Raw genomic sequence first — 24419 nt, forward strand, 5'->3', positions numbered from 1 at the left:
TTGACGTAATGTTTTCTCACATTTAATTTTAAAAGTTTTCCCAAACTCTAGATGTAAATGAATTATATCTAGTTTTAAGGCAAAAATAATTAGTTAAATTTAGTTCAGTTGTATAGCAAGTACCCCATTCTGTTAGTTGTATAACTTTCTAAAACATGTAAAAATCTCTGCAGCCCCTTATAGAAAATACTTGATTTACTTCATCACATGAATGGCTTCCGCCCCCTAGTGACAGGGAAGATCCTAGTAGCACTGGTCTTTTGCCCTTGAAATCTGAATTTTAAAAATCTCACCCTATTTTTGCATGGAGAGGAGGGTATATTGTTTTTTACTACTGATAAAGTTGGCCAAATCAGAAATTGGGATGCATGATATTTTAAGTCAAAAATATATTTATGGGGATAAAAGGATAAGCTATTACTAATAGAGCTGCTTTAGCAAATTGGGGATGTAAGATCACAGTAGCTATAAGAGTTCCTTTTGTGATGTTAATCTCTTTTTGCTGTGGTGGTGCCCATATCCATAGAAAGAATTCTAATGCCCATGAAGGGTACCATTTCTGTGTTAGTGGTATCACTCTATATCACACATGTGTACACATATAGGTACATGCATATACACACACATATCTAGTGTTTGAGGCATTTTTAGATCTAGGCCTGCTGTTTTGAAGTAATTACTAAAAGCACCCCCTTTCATGCTCGTAAGTATCCTGGTTTAGTTGATGAGTTATATGGTCACATATTTATACAGATTCAGGGTATTGGAACATATCTCATAGCTGGAAATGCCTTTATTCACATACAGGGAATTCAGGCCCACTTGGTTGAAAAGACTTGTCCAGGACACATCTGTAGGCCATTGTAAATTTCCCTCAGCTAGAAATCCCCAATTAAGTTCACTTAAAAATCCTAAGACCCAGTTATTTTTCTTACATAATAACATTTTATCTTAAATTCTTAAAAGTGCTAAGTATACATGGTCTGTGTTGCCTAAACACAATATCTGGTACAAAGTGGACACTCAAATAATTCTTGAAAGAAAAAAAAAATGAATGAATAGGTTATTAAAATACCTTTCCCCCCCCCAATGCATAACATTATAATAGAAAAGAGTGATCCAAAATGATTTTCTGAAATTTATATAATATAGACATCTACTTGTTTTGTTTAATTGAATTGAATTTTTAAAATGACAACAGGGCTGTACATAGAAATTTATCCTGATGACACTTTTTTTTAACTTCTGAATGTGAGGTAATTATCTAGATATGTAATTTTCTGGGTGTATAATTATCTAGATGTGGGTGCAGCATGCTCATTATGAAGGGTTCTAATGAGAACACTGACATGGAAGATGCCAATTGATATGTAGGAAATTGTATCAATTATATGGAACATTGTGGGATAAACTTTGCAATTTTAAATGTTTAAAGGAAATGGTATTCATTAAGAAAAGTAGGGAGGGGTAGTGATACTGAAGGAAAATACTAGATTTTGTAAACACAACAGATTTTGAAGCATGTTAAATGACATGTAAGTCTGGTACCAGTGCTTTGGAAACACTAACTAGAAGGGGATAACAACACACAAGTCATTTTCTAAGAGTAACTTTGGAATAGCTACATGCAGTTTTTGGTGATAATGCCATCTTCCAAGAGTTTTATTATTTATATTTTATATTAAAAAGCAATTAATATAATCACTGTTTAGAAGATATTGTGGCATACCTTGAGATATGTGAAGCTGTCCAAGGGATGGATGGATAGATGGATGGATAGATGGATCGATGGATGAATCCTCACTCGAGGACATGCTGTTATTGATTTAGAGAGAAAGGAAGGGAGAGAGGGAGAGAAGGGGACAGAGAGGGAGGGGAGAGAGAGAGAAACATCGACCGGGGATGGAACCCTGGCCCACCTGGGTGTGCGCCCTGACCAGGACTCGAACCTGAGACCTTTTGGTGAGGACAAGATGTTTGTAGCCGCCAGCTGGCCTGCCCGAGCTTCGCCCACGGGGCTGGGGGCTGCAGCAGGGCTGAGGAAGGGAGGGCGTCCCAAACGCAGGTGGGCGGCCCGAAAAGGGTGCGAGGACTTCTTAAGTCTCTCTTTTGAGGTAGTTTGGGTTTTGCATATGCTTTTTTTTTATTTCCCCTCTTCAGATGTCAAATTTCAGGTGACTTCTAAATTACCTGGGTTTAGTGGCTTCTTTATTTTTTTTCTTTTTCATTGAAATAATGTTCAGATAAGGATACAAGAAAGTCAGCAGACTTTAGGGCTTTGTACATATCTGGTTATTTATTAGTAAAGAACTGTGACCAGAGCTAATATTTGTAGGTATAAACAAGTTAAAGGTGAAGGTAAACTTGGAGAAAAAGTGACCCTTGTTTTTTCTGGAACTTTCTTAGTTTTAGTATTAAAAGTCTTATGTCCCTGGAAAGCCCTCAGTCCTGGGCAAACTGGGACTGTTGGTTACACTACAGAAAGATTGCAAAATGTAGTTGAACTTGTTTTATCTGCACTTGTGAAGTCCATTTCCAAAATTGCTCTAAAGAGATAAGAGGCATGTTGTCTCCAACTACGTGTCCCAGATGTTTGCAGCTGAGGAAGGGGCCAATTTAAGTTTTACATATTTTGTCCTAATTTATAAGAAGGCATTAACTGACTGCATTTATTCAAACACACTCAGGATATTGGTAATGTTTTTGGTCATAGTAATTTAGGAAAAACACACACCAAGAAAATGTGATTTAGACTTGGAATGTGATTGAGGGCCATTTAAAATTCAAAGTGCTGAAAAAGTTTTTGTGTGTTGAGCTCCAGATATAAGGGGGAAATTGCTAGATATTTTCAGCACTGAACTAATGGATTATAATTTAGAGAGATTATCTATCCTTACCCACCCTGCACAAAGTAAAGAACTGTGTTATCTTTAGGTTTTGCTTTGCTTCAGCAATTTAGCAAAATGTCTGAGCATAGTGATAGAGAAATAATGTGTGTCATTTAATTAACTTTTTAGAGTGCTGTACTCGTGTTGTAAACATAGCTTAGTGATCACTAGTCTAAGGGTTTTGGAATTCATGTTAAAATTAGCTGTGAAGAACACAATTGTGGTGTATAGTATATCTAATGAGATAAGAATGTTGAATGAGCAGAGATGTTCAATTATTTGCTATTCCAAAGCTTCTATCCTTATAGAATTTAGGTGACATCATCACATTAAAATGGCATTATTACACCACCAAGGTATGTATAAACTAAGACAATTACTTTCTGCAACAGATTGACTTTGATCATCAATGACTTACTGTTTAACAAACTTTGAAAATATTTTTGTCAGAGACATTCACGCTCCATTGTGCTTACAAAGGTTTGACTTTATAATATTCACCTTGTTATAAATTTAATGTAAATTTAAGGAGCATGATGTGATAGGAATTAGCCCTATTTATTAAAGCATCGTTACTGTTGTTTAGAGGCATTTATCAACCAGAGACCCTCACTTGCATCACATTGAATTACATTGACTTAATATCATTGCCGTCAGTGTTTTGAGCTGCTTTTACTGGTGTTACTCAGGCCAGGACAATTTTCAACCACACTACAATAAAGACTGATTTGCTTTCATACTTTGTGACCATTTATGTTACCTTTTGCTTTCTTCAACTCAGTGTTCTGCTTATTCTTAGTTTTTTGCATGTTTTACTTTGTATGTATGTGGAATGTCATCATTTTCTAACTTAAAACCAAAATGGTATTTCTGACAAGAGTGGTGATCATTGAAAACAAAATTTGTTTACTTGTTAAAATCAGTTTTTTTTTAGATGACTTTGAAGGTAAAGGTAAGTAAAAGGTATAAACTTTCAGTTAAAAGATAAATTATTCCTACAGCATGGTGATTATAGTGAACAATACTGTATTGTATATTTGAAAGTTAAGAGAATAGATCTGAAAAATTCTCATAAGAAAATAATATCTAACTATGTGTGGTGATAGATTTAATCTAAACTTATTTTATAATATATGCTTATCAAATCATTAGGCTGTACACCTAAAAACTGATATATTTTATGTCAACTCTCTCAATTTTAAAAATTGCTAAAATGATAAAAAAAAATGAAGGTGGCCTCTAAACATGTCATATATGAACATTTGCTGAAACTCTATATAAAAATTATTTCAAAATGGCTGTTCAGTTAATAGTGATAATATTTTTTTTTTTCATGCTTTTCATGAAGTATATTATGCCTAGAATTTTCTTGGAAATATTTAAACAACAAAATTCGTATCTCTTTCTTTACCTTTCACTAAATACCTATGAACTAATGCTTACTATTTGAGACCTGCAAAGAAATATGAACTCTATGTGCCAGGGAAACACACACTTAAAGAATAAAAGATTTAATATGTTTTAATTAGAGCAATACAAATTCTAATACATAGCCTTCTAAACTGTAGTAATTATGGTGATACATAGTGTTGCGTGGCTTTATACATGTGATCATCCATCTGCCTGATTCACAATTCAGCTTAACTGAATAGTTATTCATTAGTAGCGTCTTTAAACATTCATATATAATAAAGTACATATATAGAGTATGAGTGTATAGATTATAAAGGTCAATATATAAAACAATAGAAAGTGCATACAGTTACGTAAGATGACCTTCTTAAAGAAACAGTTTAATATAAAAGCAAAATATCAACCTGACGGGTTTTGGGTGTGTGTGTATAAATAATGATTTACATCAAACCATATGTTTTTGTATCTTTTACTCCCAGAAGAGTGAGTTCAAGGGTAGAGATCATGCCTTATTCATCTCATCTAGTAAGCCACACACACAGGGTTTGACAGGCAGGAGATATTTAAGAAATATTGAAAGAAATAATGAAACTGATGCTCTTGGATCCTTTGCTTTCCTTTCGGGTATACTATGATAACTAATTTGAAACATGAACTAAAACTAGCATTATATATAACATAGACCTTTTATTCTGAAAAAGTTGTGTAAATGGTAATAACAATAACTACCATTGATACCTATGACCCAGGCCCAGATCGGACTGTTTTCTGTACACCATTTCCTTAAATCCTATGGCAGCCTGATAAGTAGGTATTATCAAAAACTGGTAGTTAGAATTTGAACCTAGGTCTATTTAACTTAAAGAACTATGCTTTACATTGCATAATAATTATTTGAATTATCTTTTTCCTTAGATTTTAAGGAAATTTTGCTGTACTAATATATTTAAAAATTTACTGTCAGAACACTGGGAATATGTTTCCAAATTCCAGCCAGTAGGAATTTACTTTTAAATTCACAAAATCAAAGTATAACTCTGAAGTCACAAATATGGGTCTACTTTGTTTTCTCCAGTAGACATATTTTTAAAAGTTGCGTGGAAAATGAATATTTATCAATTCAGCTATAGATTTCCACAGCTCCCATTTTAAAGGGAACAATACTGCAGCGCTAACAGGCCTGCTTGAAATGACCAATCATCTGATTTGTCCCATTTTAACTTACTCTCAAACCCACTGGGGCAACCACAACTCTTGCCAAAAATGCCACCCGCAAAGCCAAAGGCCTCACTTCAGGGAGAGATGACAAACCTGTGTTTGTGCTGCACCGCTAAAGCCATAGGTAAGGTGCTAGAATGTGTAAATCCATGCTCACCCTGCAGTGTCAGCATCTCCAGAGATGCTTTTGGCTCTGGTTTGGGTAGTACTGCGTGTGGCATTGGAAGTAGCAGAAGCACTTATGTTATTTATTGTGCTGGTGTAGTGAGGGCTCCACTATTTCCAGCAAATTGTATTCGCCACAAGATCAGTGACCATGTCTTCTAGCCAACAAAGCAAGGAGTAGATGCTGACTGTTTATTAAATAACAGAGAAGTAGCACCTCCTGAGGCAATAGTCATCTTGGTTTGGGCAGTGGTCCAGGAGATGGTGATCCAGGTTTCAGAAGCAATTTGTATGGCACAGGTGGTCCACGTCCATAGAGTTATGTCACTAAAGGGGTGCAAGGCAGAGGCACTGGCCATGGAGGGCACTCCTACTGCAGTGGCAACCTCTCTGATGGCTACAAGAAGAGGGTATGAATTAGTGAATTGGATAGCACCTTAAATGTGAATCACAAACTGAGCCCATGCAGAGTGCCTGATAGACTGTGTTCTCTAATTTGGAGAATGAAGAGCCAGGTAGTGACCTATAACCTCTTCTGTGGCTCTTTATATGATTCTGGATGATTCTATCTCTGTGGATTCCAGTAGTGCTAAACATTAAAAATCATAAGCATGCTCAGAATTGGAAATACGTAACCATGGCAGAAGAGATCAGGTGAAACTACCAGAAAAGAATAGATGAAACTTACATATTTATTATGGAGTACTGTGGGCACATAAACTGGATTGTGACACAGAATTAAGTGAATTTCTTGCTAAATCATCCAGAACAGTATTTTCCAAGCTCAAATGCATGCTCAAATTGTATTAAAATGCAGATTTTTGACTCACTAGTCCAGGGCAGGACCTGAGATTTTGTATTTATCAGTTCTAGTGATTTGGATGCTGCTGATCCATGGACAGATCTCAGTAGCAAGGATTAGGATACTGGTTTTAAAGCTGGCTTCACATTGGAATCATTAAAAAAAAATTCTGAGGAATTTGAAAGATATTGATGACTGAGTCTTAACCCTAGAGATTCAGACTTAATTGGTAAGGGATGTGGCCTGAGCTTCAGGATTTGTGAAAAGTTTCTTATGAGATTCTAATGTGCAGCTAAGTTGAAGAATTGATGTTTTCCTGGACTGGTTTCAATTTACTTTTGAAAAGAAATATTCATTTTAGACATCTAATCGTACTTTTTTTTCCTTGCAGGTTGCAGCAATCTACAAGGACTCAAGTATTGGAAATCTTATAAACATAGTAATTGTAAAATTAATTGTAATTCATAATGAACAGGTAATAAATAGTTCTAAAATTAATAATCTTACTTGTGGTAGGCTCCTAGCATAAATATCTGACTATGAAACTTACTAGAAATGAGATCCTTTAAAAATTTATGTTTAAAAAACTCGATTTGGAAAGGAGTGAGGTTAACTTTTCCTGATATGATGGAAATAAAATGGAATAACAGCAGAGGAAGTAACAAATGTTAATAAACAACAAAAATTTAAGCTTAAAAATATCTAGGTATTTACTTTTATAATCTTATTATTGAATGATTTAAAATATGGGAATTTTTAGAAGGTAGTGTTTTAATTTTAAATACTGGATGATTATATTGAGAAGGTCTAATTAGATTCTGTTTTGATCACAATGTTGGAAGTGTTGCTAAAACATGTTTGCGATCTGAGGGAGAGAGGCTGCCGCTTCATTAGCCTATTAAAATGCGATGGGACACATTGCAGGGACGCTGACAAGCTTTGAGGGAGAAGAGGCCATGAATGTTTTGCGAAATACTGAAGTACATATTTTTTTGCACAGGAAGGACCAGTCATCAGTTTTAATGCAGCCACCACGTTACGCAACTTCTGTTTGTGGCAACAAACGCAGAATGTCCTTGACGATGCTCACCCTTCCCACCACGATACTGCTGTTCTTATCACGAGGTAGTTTCAGAAATACAACACTTCCAGCCGCAGTTGCTTACCCTTTTCTCCTGCATGCTCACTGATACTTCTTGTTACCTTAATTCTTGATCAATAATAAACAGCAAGAGAACTTGTATTACAAAAGGTATCATTGAATGAAAACATTCTTCTGTTCTTTCAGATCAGTATACTAATTGATTCCTTAGAAAATTAGCACAGCTAGGTTAAGTAATGGTACGACCTAAACAAAATAACTACCTTATTGTATTCGTGGCAGAAAAGAGAATTGGGAAAATATTTAGAAATTAACTTAGGGAACCGAGAACAGGTTTTGTTCATTTCTCTCTTGATCTTTCAATCACTTGGGAAAGAAGAGCTTTTGAATTTACCTGATTGTCCAATAAAAGTGGTCCTTCTACTTAAAAAAAAAATCTATCTGCTCCTTGTTTTGATGCTTAGTGCATGTCTTAATTGCTAGACTGCTTTTGTTATGTTTTTCCCCCCAAACTTATTTAATTACATGAAAAACAGCTTCTGCTATTATAAAATGATCCATTTTATAAGCACCACTATCCATTGTTAATTTATACCTTTATTTCAGCAATATTGATGCTAATAGAATATTTACATCCTAGGTTAATTGGTTATTTTGTTGGTTGGTTAATTAAAGGAAATAAATCTCTCACTTGAGGGTAAGACTTCAAGAAATCTCACCTTTTAGAACCCTGAGATTAAAACATTTAGTCCATATGTAACCGGAGACATACAGTCCATGTGCTTCATCTCTTTGAAAAACTAAAGCAGAACTGACTTAATTTCATACACAGCAGTCTATTATCAGTCCATGGTTCTGCTCTGGATTGTAGTTTAGAGGCCAAGCAACAAAGACTGTAGATAACAGCTTAACGATGGGATGGAGAAAGGGCTGTAAGAGGAGACCGTAAGGGAAGAACTGTTTACAGCAATCACTTTTGTATAGTACCCATTGCTCACTGATATGCAGAGCTCTAGGTTTAAACTTTTTGAGAGCTTATTAAGAACTGGATTTTAGAAGTCAGTTTGTGGTAATAATTAAAGCTTCTTTATCTTTGTTTTGGCTTGTTGCAAAAATATTTTCTGAAAATGCTTCAAAATAAATCTTTTTTATTTTATTTTAAGGGAGGACATTTGTGGAGCCAGAGAGAAATGTGACACATTAGGTAAGTTATTTTGTAAATTAAATATAGCCTATAGAATTGTTTACGGAATTATTTAAGATGATGTGTAGGTTATTTTACATTTTGATCAGTTGTCCTGATTAATGATTATAGTTGTCACTATTATTTGTTTCTGCTTCTATACATTTTAAAGAATAATAAGAACTAATATGTGCCAATTACTAAATATCAATTGCTGTTCAGAGTTTGACATATTTTAAGTGTTTTAATTTATAATATTTGATTTATACAAAAGAATACTTAACAACCTATATGCAAATTTAAAGCAAAATAATAAAATGAACAGCCATGAATCCACCACCAGATTTAAGAGCTAGAATTTTATCAATATGGTTATATGCCCTGTGCTAAGTCCTATTCTGTCGCCTTGCATTTCCCCAAGAGGTAGCCACTACTGTGAATTTTGTATGTGCCAGCACCTTCTATCTTTTGCAAAAGTTTTAGTACATATGTATGTGTTCCTAAAAGAAATTGTTTGGTTTTGCTTCATTTTGAGCTTTGTAGTTGTATTTCATACATTTTCACGCTGTATAATATTTTATTCAAAGTTCACATATCCTTATATCCTGTCAGTGGGCATTTGGGCTGATTCCAACTGTGTTCTATTATGAACTTTACTATAAGAGCTAGGGTATGGTCTTATGATTAGAATTGCTGTGTCAGTAAATGTGCTAATGTCCAATGTTATAAGACTTACCAAATTATTTTCTAAAGTGGTTGTACCAACTTACTCCTTTATAAACAGTATATCAACTTTCCTTTTGATTATGTACTTGTGAACAAAAGCTATCTTCAGATTGCTCATTTTTGCTAATCTGAATGTAATATATTTTACTGCAGTAATAATTTTCAGTTCCATTATTACTAATGAATTTGAAGTGTAATATTGCCTATGACATTTGTCTTTTTAAAGAACTAATTATTGGCTTTTTATCTGTTGTTTTTACTTCATTAATTTCTGCTCTATTTTTTTATTTTACCAATTTACTCCTGCTGATCTATTTGTAATGTAAATTGTCTGCTTAGCCCTGGCTGGTGTGGCATTGTCCTGTGCACCAAAAGATTGGCAGTTTGATTCTCAGTGAGGGCATATGCCAGGTTGTGGGCTAGGATACCCCACATGGGGGATCAATGTTTTGCTCTCACATTGATGTTTCTCTCTAAAAATCAATTAAAAAAAGAAAAATCTTTTTTAAAAAATTGTATGCTTAGCTGGTAAGTATCCAGGATATTTTCTTTTCCAACTTTATTGTTTAAGACTATCCATTTACTTCAATGTATCCTATTATTGTGTCCCACAAGTTTTGATAGGTATTTTTTATGTCATTCAAAATTATAAAAAATTTTAAGTACATGTAAATTCTATCATGATTTCTTTGACTTATTACTTAGAAAACTATTTAAAATTTTCTTCATATTGAATTCTAGTTTAATTTCATTGTATTTGGAGAACATGATCTATATGATACCAGTTCTTTAAAATTTTTTATATTACCTTTATGGTCTTTTATGTAGGCAATTAAAAAAATGCCCCATGTATTTTTAAAAAATTTCTCTAACTATAGTACACAGGCTTCTCTGTGTCTGTTAAATCAAACTTGCTAAATTGTTGTTCAAGTCAGCTTTTACTAATTTTTTGCTTGGTAGGTAACTAACTTGAAACATGAGTATATATCTGCCACTCTCTCCATATAGTATTACAACTATAATATTACAACTCTGAAAAATTCCCATCCTTCCCACCCCCAAGTTTGTCCTTATATTCTATCTGCTCTCTCCTGGGACCCCAATTATATTTGTATTCTGTCTTTTTATTCTGTTTTCCATGCTTTCATTTCTTTTTCTCCTCATGTTTTATCCAAGCAGCCCTAACATGCATTTTACTGTTTCTCTCTTTGGCTGCTTCTAATCTGATATTTCAACCATCCTCTGGATTTTCCATTTAACGTATGATTTTCAGTTTAATAGATCCTAGTTAGTTCTTATTCAAAATCTGTGTTCATTTTGTTTACATTCTCTTTATATTTGCTCACATTTGTAATTGCCTTTCATGTTTACTTAAACATTTCATTTGGAGTAATTTTATATTCATCTCTGACAGTTCCCACATCTTAAACAGTGAAGGCCAAAAATGTGGCTTCTGCTAACTTTCTCTTGTGTTGACCTGTTTGTATGTTTGGCTGTCTTTGATTGTGAGCTCATATTTACTTAATATTAATCCATGAGATTAAGGGTGAACAGCTTTAAAAGAATGTACTTTCTTTCAGAGAGGATTTTCTGTTGTTTTTGCTGTTACCCAAAGGGTGTTACTATAACCAGAGTCCCTGACTTAATGTGGAAAACTCAGGATCAGATTCTGTACCTTGAGGCTTCCTCCAGCAAGCTCTTAGTCTCTGGATCATATCACTTAAAAAAATGTTTTTATTGATTTTTAGAGAGAGAGAGAGGAAAGGAGAGGGAAAGAGAGAACCATCGATCGGCTGCCCCCTGCATGCCCGCTGCTGGGGTTCCAGCCTGCAGCCCCGGCATGTGCCCCGACCAGGACTTGCATCGGCAAACTCTTAGTGCCTGGGACGGTGCTCGACCATCTGAGCCACCCCTGCAGGGCTGGCTCATATTACCTGTGTCAGTGTTTGCCCTCAGCGCATCTTCTGTCCTTAGTATTCATTGCTTACCCCTTAGGATTTAGCTCAGGTCTAAACGTGTGTGTGTGTGTGTGCACACGCATGTGCATGTGTGCAAGCATGTTGTATGAGAGGGGCAGGGAGAGAGTGTGTGTTAGATTTTGGAGGTTGCAACTCGATCATTCTTGTAAAACATGTGAGGTCAGTATTTATTAAAAAATAGTTTTTATTAATGATCTAGTTTCTTTGTGTTAGGAGGACCCTTTAGAAACTCTAATCTTCTACAATTGTGGAAATAAACACCTGCCACTCTAATTATTACAACAGGCCCCGTTCTCTCCTCCCTGCAGACTATTCTCTGGCTTTGTTCGCTATATTTTATCAGTCAGTCATCTCACAAGAATCCATGAATGTATTTCTTACATTATCTATGTCCTGTTTTCACATCTTTATACTAACAGTATGAAAATGTCTGCCACATCTTACTGTTTTTTAATTGATTTAATGCTAAACATTCTGGACTAGTCATGGAGAAGTGGGTGGTTTCCTAGTCCCCAATCATTTTTTTGTTTTCAGCCTCTATGCACATAAATCATAGTGACATTTAGAAACAAACTATGAAAATCAAAGTGTTCTTATTAGTCTGTTAAATGAAAGGTAATGATAATAATGATAGCTGATGTATCTGAGTGGTTTTATATACTCTATACTATATTAAGGTTTTACATGATTTAACTCTTTTAATTTTCACAACAAACCTATGAAGTAAGAACAACTATTCCAATTTCATAGATGAGAATGATTTTCCCAAGGCAGCACATCTAGTATTCACACAAGATTTAGTATTTTATTTTCTCATCTAAAACATATGGGAAAGTGACAAACTGGGGGTAGCTATTAATGGCAAACATAGAATGTTGGTGGTAGTTCCTCGGTTTCCTGCTGTGTCTTCTCTTGCAGGCACTGATCCCGCAGTCTCTGAGCACGTGCTGCAAGCGCGTTGGAAAATGGCTTTTGTTTCTCAAGGTGGCTAGGTTAGATGACCTGTGCAGCTTCTTGCACTTCCATCGAGAGAGCGTGTAGCGGATTAGGGCCCATGCTGCTTTATTCTCTCTTTGACGCCTTTAGAGAGCTCAGACCCAGCTCGAATGAATCCAGGCACAAGCCACCGACAAGCAGCTTGGGCCCGTCACGCTGTGCACTCACTTCCATTTCTGTTGGTCTTTGTTTATGGGCATATTTGAGTGTGGTCTTTGTTCACATACAATGCGTATTTTCACAGGTCTGCCATGAGACAAAAATGGTCAGATTAGAACATATCCTTAAGCATGAAACAAAGTTTGGGTGGTAGCAGAGGCAATATCATGTTTCAAATACCTCCATGTCCCTGAAAATAAATATATTGGAATCTGAGCCACTTGACAGATTGAAAACACTAATGAAGGCATGGAGAGTAGCAGAATATTCATGACAAAAATGTGTTGAGTTGTAACTTATTCTGACAAAGGAGAACTATAATATTGACAAAAATGGGCTAAATAATTTTACATACAATATGAATTCTATAATCTTATGAAAAACAATAATTTCCTCATACTTTGAACAGAGGGCTGTTAAAGAAAAATTTTTCTGTCTTTTTTTTCTTTCTTGCTTTTGGTCTTGATTCTAAGAGAAAAGTCTTTGGGGTGGGGGTGGGGGTGGGGGAGGTTATGCCCAAGTAAGTTTTTGGCCCTGGGGTCAGAAAGAGAGCAAATCTCTCCTTATTGCTAAGAAGAAAAAAAAAGTATTGGTGAATGAACTTATTAGTCTGAATTTTTCCAGCATTTTTAGATTCCTCAGTTTAACTTCTATTTCTTTTAAAGCACAACAAAATCATTCTAATTGTTAGGATATTTACTATGAATGCTGGGAAATTGTCTGTTTTTAGCTTTTATGAATAAAAGAATACATAAAAGTAGAGAGCTAAAACACAGAAGATAATACAAGTCTACTCTATATTAAGACATTTCTAAATGCAAAAACTTTACAGTAAGAAATTGGTTATATGAAACATTTTTATGAAAGGAATCATTGTAGGGGAGTAGTTAAATTTACAAGCAAATATTGAAAGATAGTAATAGCAAAAACCATGGTATTACGTGAAATTAAAAAGTAAATAAATGAAATGAAGCTTGGTTGCTGGAATATGGATTGTTTTAATGAACTCTTATTGTGAATTTCTTATTAGTTTATTTTTAATGGACTCTATCGACTGTAATTACTGTCACCTTTGGTGTTTGGCCAGTTCGTACTATCCTCGTCTTTCAGCAGCACATTCACGTGGCATGTTGTTCTTTCTATAAGCGTGAATAGATGTTAATATATGATACATTTTCTGTTGCTGTAATAGTTATAACATTAAGTGCTTGCAATAATTCTTGTCATAATCTGTTTTATTTAACCTGTATTAAATGCCAGGTGCTATTCTAAGCTTATAACATATACAGAGTGGGGCAAAAGTAGGTTTACAGTTGTGAGTACATGAAACACAGAGTTTATTCTTGCATTATTAGTTATTAATTATTGTATTTTCCATATGAACAACTGTAAACCTACTTTTGCCCCTCCCTATATTTACTCATTTAATTGTCGTGATAACTGAATAACTGTATGCAGCCTGGAAACTTAAAAAAAATTAAGGAGAATTCATAGATTATTGTGTTCCATGCTGTTTTCTTTATTAGTTGTTCTATTACCAACTTCATTCATTGCTTTTCTTACAATCTACACTAATGTGATCTAAAAGTTTATATTTCCTGCAAGAAATACTTTTTCTTTTCCTGTTTAATAAAAATTGTTTGTTCACCCCACATTTTCAGATTATTTTCTTTAGTAAAGGAATCCAAGAATTTGTTAAAAAGACTTCAACTGCAGACAAATCATTTTTTTCTTTACCTAAAATGCTCATACACTGTTAACAGCCAATTCTGCATTCATTTCTAAGTAGTAATGCCAATGGTAAATGCTTTAAAATTTAGTTCTGACTTGATGATTTGGTGTTTCCTGTTTTGATGAAACACAAATGTGAAATTTTTCAGGCTTAGCGGAATTAGGCACCCTGTGTGATCCTTTACGGAGCTGCTCCATTAGTGAAGAAAATGGACTCAGTGCTGCCTTCACCATCGCCCACGAGCTTGGGCACGTGTAAGTACCTCCCTGTGTCACCTCAGTAATATGCCTTCTATCCATTCCATTTAGTGCGCCTAAAATTCCATCTTCAGTTAAATAATTAGCACCTTTGAGTCTTGAACACCATTTTTAGTGAAATTTGTATCCCTGAAATGCTAACCCTGGCTCTTTTGTGATCTATGTTAGGTCAGATCAACAGACTAAGCTAAGAACTAGAACTTGGGGATTCTTTCATTTCATTACCTGTGCTGGGTCACATGGCAAGCGCTTCTGGCCTCTACCCCTCATTAGCCTATCATGACCAGGCCCTGTCCCCTCCCATCCTAGGGGAGGGCCTACAGGGGCTCCTGATTATGGGCAGCTCCCCCAAATATTTGTGATACCAGATCATTTCTTGCCCTTGTAGCTCAGAGCCCCAGCAGAGAATATGGTATGTGGGAATTATTTTTATTTTTAATTCTTACCCTAGGATATCTTTCCCATTGCTTTTCAGAGAGAGTGGAAGGGAGGGAGGGAGAGAGGAGGAGGAGAGAGAGAGAGAGAGAAACATCGATTGGTTGCCTCCTTCACATGCCTCTACCGGGACCAGGGATGGAGCCTGCATCCGAGGTACGTGCCCTTGACTGGAATCGAACCCGAGACCCTTCAGTCCCCAGGCCGATGCTCTCACCACTTAGCAAAACTGGCTAGGGTGAAATTTCTTAATGATTGAAAGATTTTGAAAAATGTTTTCTCCCAGATCTATAGTTGTGTGTGTGTTTTCTATAAAAATTTGGGATTCTCCTATCTGCTCCCGCATTATTAAAAATTCTACTGGGGTTCTATGCTGTAAGAATGGAGGCCGTGACTTCCAGTGATACCTTTGGAGCTCCCATGGAAAATCAGAAACCCCTCTACAAACTCATCCTCTGGAAAATGATCCTGATGTACCCCCAGAACTCCTGGGATTTGCTAGTAAGGAATTGAAGCTTGAGTTGCCTCTTAGCTTGACTATGTTTTCTTTTCCTGGTCATGCCTTGACATACATATTAGTGTATTCAGCTGGAACAATTCCAAGAGGAGACCATTTTTATTAAACTGGTGCCTCTTTAGTTCCCTTTTAGGATGGTTATGTCTCATGAGCATCAGCAAGATACACTCTCTGATTTTTAAGTTGTTTCTTGAAGTGGGGGATAGGATCAGGAACGTAGCTGAGGGTCATAGATGCATTGCAGTGACATGCGAAAAGTACTGTTTGCTGGTTTAGAAGACTGTTCTTGCAGACAGCACCCTCTTAGACATTTGTTTTCTTCCTTAGAAACTCTTTAGGTGTCTTTAGAATATGGGTAAGTAGTTTAATTAAAAGACTGATTTAAGTAAGAGGTAGTTTCAATGTTCCTTTTAAAAGTGAGTTTGTACTTGGGTTCTCAAAAGAATGCATAGGATCTGTTGCTGACCAGCTAACTATTTAATATTGCTCTTGTGAAGATTTGGTCGCCTTTTAGGAATGTATTTATTATTCCAGTCTGCTGATCATCACTTATTGATTACAGATTAGGAACTTGGGCTGTTTCATATAAAATAGCTGGATATTATAGAATGATATGGAATTAGCGATTAATGAAGTCCTTTTTTAAACATTGAATTTATTGAGGTGACATTGGTTCACAAAACCGTACAAGTTTCAAGTGTATAAATCAATAAACATCATCTGCACACTGCATCGTATGCCCATCGCCCAAGCAAAGTCTCTTTTTGTCTCCATTTTTGCCCCCTTTGCCCACCTTCACCTACCTCCACCCCCCTTTCCCTCTGGCTATCACCACACTGTTGTCTGCGTTTATGTGTTATATATATGTTTTTTTGGCTAATCCATTCACCTTCCTTCATCCAGACCCCTTCCCACCTCCCTTCTGATAGCTATTAGTCTGTACCATGTATTCATGCCTCTGGTTCTGTTTTGTTCATCAGTTTATTTTGTTCATTAGATTCCACATATAAGTGATATTATATGGTATTTGTCTTTCTCTGCCTGGCTTATTTCAAATAAGTCCTTTTGATACTGTACCAATAATCAGTGGTCTGGAATTTAGTGTGGTATTTCCTTTACCTCATCTTTCCGCACATCTGAGATAAGCATGTTGAAAACTGCCAGTATTCTTATGTGAACACTTTGCTCTTGTTGCAAGGAGGTGAGCCAGATTCCAAATATTTTGATTGTTTGGATTAAGATACCATATTAACTGAGTGCTACTGATTAAAGTTATAATCTAGTGTTTCTCAGGGATTAGGTGCTTTTTAACATGAAGGTAACCAAGTTTTATAATGCTTTATGGAGAGATCAAGATACAAATTCTGATGTAATCAGACTTATCTGCATCTTACATTATAATATGATACAAATATAAGAGATTTGTTACTAATGTTGTATACATATTTTAGTATTCTTTTTAATGTCTGTTTTTATTTTTAGATTTAATGTTCCACATGATGATAGCTTTAAATGTAAGGAAACTGGAATTAAACATCAATATCATGTGATGGCTCCAACTTTAAATTACCACACAAGTCCTTGGACCTGGTCAAAATGTAGTCAGAAGTATATCACCGAATTCCTAGAGTAAGTCTGATTTTATGACTTTCATTAAATTATTGAACATTTATTAGATTATAAAATATGAAATTTATGTGTTCTTTTAAAGTGATTCAATTTCTGTTTAGTTTTTCACTGTTTAAGCTTACATTCATTGTACAAATGGGTGTTTAAAAACATGAAGTCATTAGCATTTCACTCTTAAAAGTTTTTTTTGAGAGGTTACATTTCAGATCTAGCATTTCCCTACTATTTATCACTTTTCTAAGTCCTTTAAATATATTTTGTGCTCTCATAGCAATTTGCAAGGTAACTATTACCACCCTAATTTATAGATGAGGAGACTTAAATATCTTATCCCCAGCTGTGCGTCCTGGGAAGTGGTGGAACCAAAAGCCAACCCCCAAACCTGCCATTCCTGACTTTTACACTCCTTTCGTAACAAAACCTCTTTGAAGTGGAGATGGAATAATACTGTTTCAAATTCCTTTGCTTTGTTGTCAATTAGAACTGTAAATGTACTTTCTCAAATGACTTGAAAACTTGTTTTTATTTGTACATTTTGAGTTTTGGGGCATTAGATATAAGGTATTACTATTGGATAGCAAAGTAGACCGAAAGTATCATGTGATCAACATATAAATTTTTGTTTCATAAATTATATTCTGATGGATTTGTCTTTTTTTTTTTTTTTTTTAATTGTACCTTCAAGGCAGTAGTGGGGCTCAAATGAGAACAAACACATAAGAAGTCCTTTGAGGTTTCCTTACTGACTTTGATTTGAGCTGGGTTTTAAATTATGAAAAAATACTGATATTCTCTTTGGAAATGCAGAACTACAGAAAATGTGATGGAGAATCTTATACTGACATGCGTCGGTGTATATTGATGATATTTTATTTTCTGTCATCGGTACAGTACTGGTCATGGGGACTGCCTCCTGGACAAGCCAAATGGAAGAATATATGACCTGTCCTCACAGCTCCCTGGATTAATGTATGATGTAAACAAACAGTGCGAGCTTATGTTTGGTCCTGGATCACAAGTGTGTCCCTATTTGGTAAGAAACAGTTTGTCCTGTTGTTTGAAAATTACCATATAGTTGTAGTTAGAATGTATTTCAAAATGTATATTCTCTTGAACAGAAAGTGAATTAAATATATCTTAAAAATTTTTAAGTGTTAGCCTGGCCGGGCGTGGCTCGGCGGTTGAGCATCGACCTAGAATCCAGGAGACCATGGTTCAATTTCCAGTCAGGGCACAAGCCTGGGTTGCAGGCTCCATCGCCAATGATTCTCATCATTGATGTTTCTATTTCTCTCTCCCTCCCTCTCCGTTCCTCTCTCTGAAATCAATAAAGATATATATTAAAAAAAAAGTTTTTAAGTGTTAGAAAAATTTGGTGTTTGTTAGAATGGGGTTTATAAAAAGGGAAACTAAAATTCATTGAATACTTATTACATGACAGGTACTGTGGTAGGTGCTTAAAATTTATCTTTAACAAAATCCTATGAAGTATTCCCATTTAGAAACAAAGCCACAGAGGGGTTTGAAAATTAACTGGATTTAAATATTTACTTTCAAATGATATTACTTTGGGAACAGGGGGAGAAAATTGTGAGACATTTTTATATTTTAATAACAAGTTGTATTAAAAGACCCAGGAATATGATAGACTGCATTTTAATTTTCATAGATTTGAATAAAAAGAAACGACATTTGTGGCCTGTTGTCTAGTTTTCATTAAACTCTAAGTTATTTTTAGGATTTTTCATAGGTTAGATACAGTACTAGATTGTGAGAATCATTGGACCAGAAATGCAACCTTATTTATTCATTTAAGTAAAGATATATCTGCAGTGTTCGTTAAGGATCTGCCACATAAGTTCCATAGAATAAGTGCTTGTTGACTGTTGAACGAATGAATGAAAGTTACTCAACAGTGAGTACAGGGACATACAAAGCATATTTTATAAAGTGAATATTGTTCCTAAAATCATAAATTCATAGTCACAAATTTTAATGAGCATTTAAACATACACTATGGAAGGGAGAAGATTTACCTTAACTTTTTACATAGAGGATATATTTCTTTCTTTTTTGTTCCTACCTGATTTAGACACTAAATAAACTTTGAATTTAAATTCAGAAAAAGGAAGGAATTATCTTGGGTATAGTTCCTGTGAGCCTCCATGGATTTTCGTTTCTTGTGAAAACTTCAGAACCCTTTATTCAAAAGTTGAAAGTCTGCATTATATTTACAAAATAGGAAACCAGTATACATTATACAGTATTTCTATGCACATTATTCATACATTCCACCATCGGATCAAAGGGGGCTTTTGGAAACGCCTCGTGAATAACATTTAACAACAAAAAGTCCTTTAGAAAAATGTCTTGCAAAGAGAGAAAAATGCCTCACATCATTTTGAATATGTCCACTCCAATTCATCTCTCCCATTGTTCAATGTATGATGAAAATCTGAAAGTTAAAAAACACTAAATGCTGCCATTTTATGCATTTAGAGCAAAATCAATGGCTAGGACTTAGTGAAGATTTTTTGCTGATTATTTCCAGCTCTGACCGTGAAACCAGGAGCTATATAAGATCAGTTCGTGAACTGACTTGACCCGGTAGTTGTGGCATTACTTTTACCCTTGCTTGCCCGCCTCCTGTTCCTCTGCAGAAGCAGTGCAGGCGTCTCTGGTGCACAAGTGCAGAAGGAGTTCACAAGGGCTGCCGTACTCAGCACATGCCTCTGGCGGACGGAACCAGCTGTGGGCCTGGGATGGTAGGTTTTCTCCAAGGGTGAGTCTTGTATCGAGAGATTTTCCAAGGAAGTGATGGCTCTGCGTGTCAGCACTCTTCATCATTTGCTGTCAACTTCTGTTCTGCTAGTCGATTTAATATTATTGCCATGTTTTTTGGATGTAGTATGGTGTCTAGTGAATTAAAATGATAATTTTACTCTTTTTTCAAGATCTAGCAGATGAATACTGAAGTTACATATAGTTATCATAAAAATAAATACATATGTATACATAGATATCTAAGTATATCATAGTTTTGTCATTAAAAATGAGTATAGCCCGGCCACTGTTGCTCAGTGGTTAAACGTCCTCCCATGCACCAAGAGGTTGCCGGTTCGATTCCTGGTCAGGGCACATGCCCGGGTTGTGGGCTCGATCCCCAGTAGGGGGCGTGCAGGAGGCAGCTGATCAATGACTCTCATCATTGATGTTTCTCTCTCTCTCTCTCTCTATCTCTCTCTCTCCCTCCATCGATATTGATGTTTCTGTCTCATGGATGTTTCTATCTCCGTCTCTCCTTCTCCTTTCCTCTCTCTCTAAAATCAATAAAAAAAATAAGTATAAACATAAAGGTCTCCTAATATGTCAGCAACTCCCCAAATGCAAAGATTTACTGTTTCATACAGTTTTTCCCATAACATTCAGTTAAGTATAACTGAAAGTTTTAAGTGTTTCCTTTGGATTTTATTGGTTCTAATTATATTAAAATACAGGATATCCCTACAATAAACTCCCTACCACACAGCATCTTTACTGCTCTAACAGCAGTCATGAATGAACTTAGGTAAACCGGCCCTCATGATGTTGAGTCACAGAGCTCACTGTGATAATGAAACGTATCATATGTGAAGATGAAGTGAGATTGTACCTGGTGCTCCAGCATGAAGTCAAGTTATTCTGGCCTTGGGAGCGAGTATTGTCTGTACAGAATAAGGTGTAGTCTCCTCTGAGCTACCCCAGTGCAAAAGGAGCACTTCTTGGCAAGGGGTTGGCTGGTGCTGCCCAAGCTCACGTTAGGCAAAAGTGAAAACTTAACATGAAGGTCAGTTCACTGGCTGAACTTGTGTCTTTACCGCCTGTTGCTTCATTGAGATGTTTGTACCAGCTACTGCCCTTTTCCTGCATCACTTTTCCATCCAAAGGCATGTTTTTTCCATGGATATCACTCACATGACAAAAGAATTATTAAAGTTTTCATAGGAACTTCAGCAATTTTTGCAGTATCTGAAGTACTCATTGAAATGGTTTTGCACTCAAATAATTTTAGGATCAAAATTCTAATGGAACTCGTCATATTTTAGATTTAAGCTGAAACTAAATTTTAAAATTTGAACTTTATTTAAAATGTCTATTTTGAAAGTAAAAATCATTTAAAAAAAACTATTTTTCTCACTTCTTGTGACTAGTACTTGCACTTGGCTTTTTTTGAGGGGGAAGGGGCATTTGTGAGAGTTACTGATTATTTGAGGGTGAGCAGAGAAAAACCTCTGAAGTTTGAATACTGGTGTATTATTATTGAATACTAAACCTCTGGGATATTAGAAAGAAGACTTGCTCCAAGGGGCTCACCTGATTCAAATCTAGGATTGGGTTTTAGTGCCTTAGCAAATTTTTAAGTTTCTGTATTCCATGGATCTTCAGGCTTGACTTCATGTGGTTGAAATAGCAATTGATATATTTATAAATATCAAGAGATACACTATGTATAAGTAATTCATTGTGCAGTCTAGATTGAGTTTGGGCATAAACATTAAAAAAAAAATTGAGATATATGAGTAAAATGCACATATCTTAAGTGTACAGTTTGATAGGTTTTATCAAATGTCGATGCACACATATCCAACATGTCTATCAAGAAAGTTCAGTCTTGCCCAGCCAGAGTGGCTTAGCAGTTGAGCATCGACCTAGGATCTAGGAGACTGCAGTTTGATTCCCAGTCAGGGCACATGCCTGGGTTGCAGGCTCGCTCCCCAGTGGGGGGCGTGCAGGAGGCAGCCGATCAATGACTCATCATTGATGTTTGTATCTCTCTCTCCCTTCCTCTTTCTGAAATCAAAAAAGACATATTTAAAGAAAGAAATTTCAGTCTTGACTGTAGACATTTCCCTTCTCCCTAGAGACAGCTCCTGTTCATGTTTCTATCTCCATAGATTAGTCTGTCTGTTCTTGATTTAATATAAATGGAACTATATCGTATACCCCTTTGGGGTGGAGATGGGGTCAAACTTCTTTTTGTTCAACATAATGTTTTTGAGTTTCATCCATATTATTGTATGCATCAGTACTTCATTCCTTTATGTTGCAGTATAATTCAACTGTACAAGTGCACCATAATTTGTTTACCCAGTCTCCTGTTGATGGACATTTGGATCATTTCCAGTTTTTTGCTGTTATGAATAAAGCTGCTGTGAGCATCCTTGTACAGGTCTTCTTATGGGCATATGTTTGCATTTCTCTTGGGTAAATAGCCAGAGTAGAATTTCTGGGTCATAAGGTAGGCGTGTGTTTAACTTCATATGAGAGTGCCAAACAATTTTCCAAAATATGTGTACCATTTTAGACTCCCAAAAGTAATGTCTGAAAGTTCCAGTTGCCCTGCATTCCTTGCCAATTTTTAATATTGTGTTTTAACAAAATTTTAGCTATTCTAGGGGGTGTAAAATGGAATCTCATTGTGGCTTTAATTTACATTTCCTTGATTATTACCAATATCAAGCCTCTTTTCATGTGATTATTAGCCATTTGAATATTTCCCCAATGACATGGTATGGTGGGCATGGATATTTTGGAATTAAGGTAAATGTGATGAGACACTGAGACTTACTTTAAAGCCCATATAGATTGAAAGCAGAGGTGGTATTTGGGGTAACTACATGTGGATCATGATAGTTCCCTCTTTTAATTAATTGAAAGCAGTGAGCCCTTATATTGCATTAGCATTAGCAGTGTCCTGTATTAAATAGTTTATTCAGGAGAAATTTTAAACAAGTGTCCTGTAACTTTGCCTTAACACTCTTCTTTAGTCCATTTATCTTGTGACTATCTTACATGTGAGGCAGTCTGTTTAATGCTTTTGTTAATAAATTCATTTTTATGAAAACATGATGAACCCATTTGACAGTGAGCTGATTTACTACATGGTGACTAGTATAACATTTTATCTTTTTCATGCTCTGATCTCTCTCACACACACTCACACACACACACACACACACACACACACACACACACGAGTGCATGCAGGGATTTTTGAACTATTTCTGGAAGATGCCAACAAAATTTACATGCACATAGTACAGTCTATCCCAAGATTTTGCTTTTGCTCACTCCTATTGTGGCTTTCTTATATTGAATGATTTTGCTCTAATGGAGGGCACAAAACATTTTTCTTATAATAAAATTGCCTATTGTATGTATTTATTCATTCCACAAAGATTTATTAAGGGTCTGCTATATGATCAACTTAGATCAACTCTCTAGATATTTCGAGTGGTTAGGGCAGGAGTTCAATTTGGGGTTTCTACATTTGAAATGTTGAGTAGACATTCAAGTGAAATTGAGGAGGCGGTTATATATACAGTTGGGAGACCAGGAGAGAGACCTGGACTAGGAGTGCTTGTTGGCACTGAAGAATCTAGGGCCAGGATCTGAGCCTGGGGACATTCAAATGCTGAGAGATTGGAAAGAAGAAACAGTAAAAGAAACTGTGGAAAAGTAATCATTAAAGAAGAAAGAATACCAAGTGTGTGGAGCCCTGGACACTAACAGGGAAATAGTGTATCAGGAATAATAATTAGCTATGTCACATACTGCTAAGTCAAGGAAAACAGACTGAAAACTGGACATTGGTTACACATTGTCGAGGGCCATTGGAGATCTACATGTGAGCTTTGGAGGTTGGGGTATAAAGCTTGGCCAGGGTGGGGTTATGAGAAAATAGGCAGAGAGAATTAGACAATGAACATAACCCTTTCAAGGAGAAACCAGACAGTAGCTGGTGAGGAAAGTGAGATCTAAGGAAAGTTGTTATATTTTTTGAAAAAAAAGAGTATGTTTATATGTTAATGAGAATAGTCTAATGGAGTATTTTCAAACTGTCTCAAGTAGACCATTCTTTTTTTAAAAAAAATCCAATATTTATTTGTACAAAATGATAAAAATGATTGACTAGGAAAATGAAACAAAGGAAGATATTCAAAATGTAAGCCAGATTTTCCTATGGAAAAAATAGTGGCTCCTTATAAAAAATTAAAAATAGAATTATCATATGACCCAAATACCACTTCCGGGTGTATTTCCAAAGGAATTGAGACCAGGGTCTTAAAGAGACATTTACTCATGCTCATAGCAGCATTATTGACAGTAACCAAGAGGTAAAGCAACCCAACTGTCCATCAGCAGATGAATGAATAAACAAAATGTGGTATATATATA

The 24419-nt window shown here is 35.6% G+C and overlaps 1 protein-coding gene across 1 annotated transcript in view; it reads left to right on the forward strand.

Moving 5' to 3' along the window:
- The window catches only part of ADAMTS20 (ADAM metallopeptidase with thrombospondin type 1 motif 20), a 160217-nt gene that overhangs the window by 47746 nt on the left and 88052 nt on the right, over positions 1 to 24419 (forward strand). Inside the window, exons 5-11 of the mRNA XM_081128121.1 lie at positions 6878 to 6961; positions 7487 to 7611; positions 8752 to 8792; positions 14512 to 14617; positions 17055 to 17201; positions 18093 to 18234; positions 19862 to 19966. Of these exons, the coding sequence (XP_080984247.1) occupies positions 6878 to 6961; positions 7487 to 7611; positions 8752 to 8792; positions 14512 to 14617; positions 17055 to 17201; positions 18093 to 18234; positions 19862 to 19966 (750 nt within the window). The remainder of the gene's footprint in view (positions 1 to 6877; positions 6962 to 7486; positions 7612 to 8751; positions 8793 to 14511; positions 14618 to 17054; positions 17202 to 18092; positions 18235 to 19861; positions 19967 to 24419) is intronic.

This window comes from Miniopterus schreibersii, assembly GCF_964146895.1.
Source record: "Miniopterus schreibersii genome assembly, chromosome: 2".
Taxonomy (NCBI): domain Eukaryota; kingdom Metazoa; phylum Chordata; class Mammalia; order Chiroptera; family Miniopteridae; genus Miniopterus; species Miniopterus schreibersii.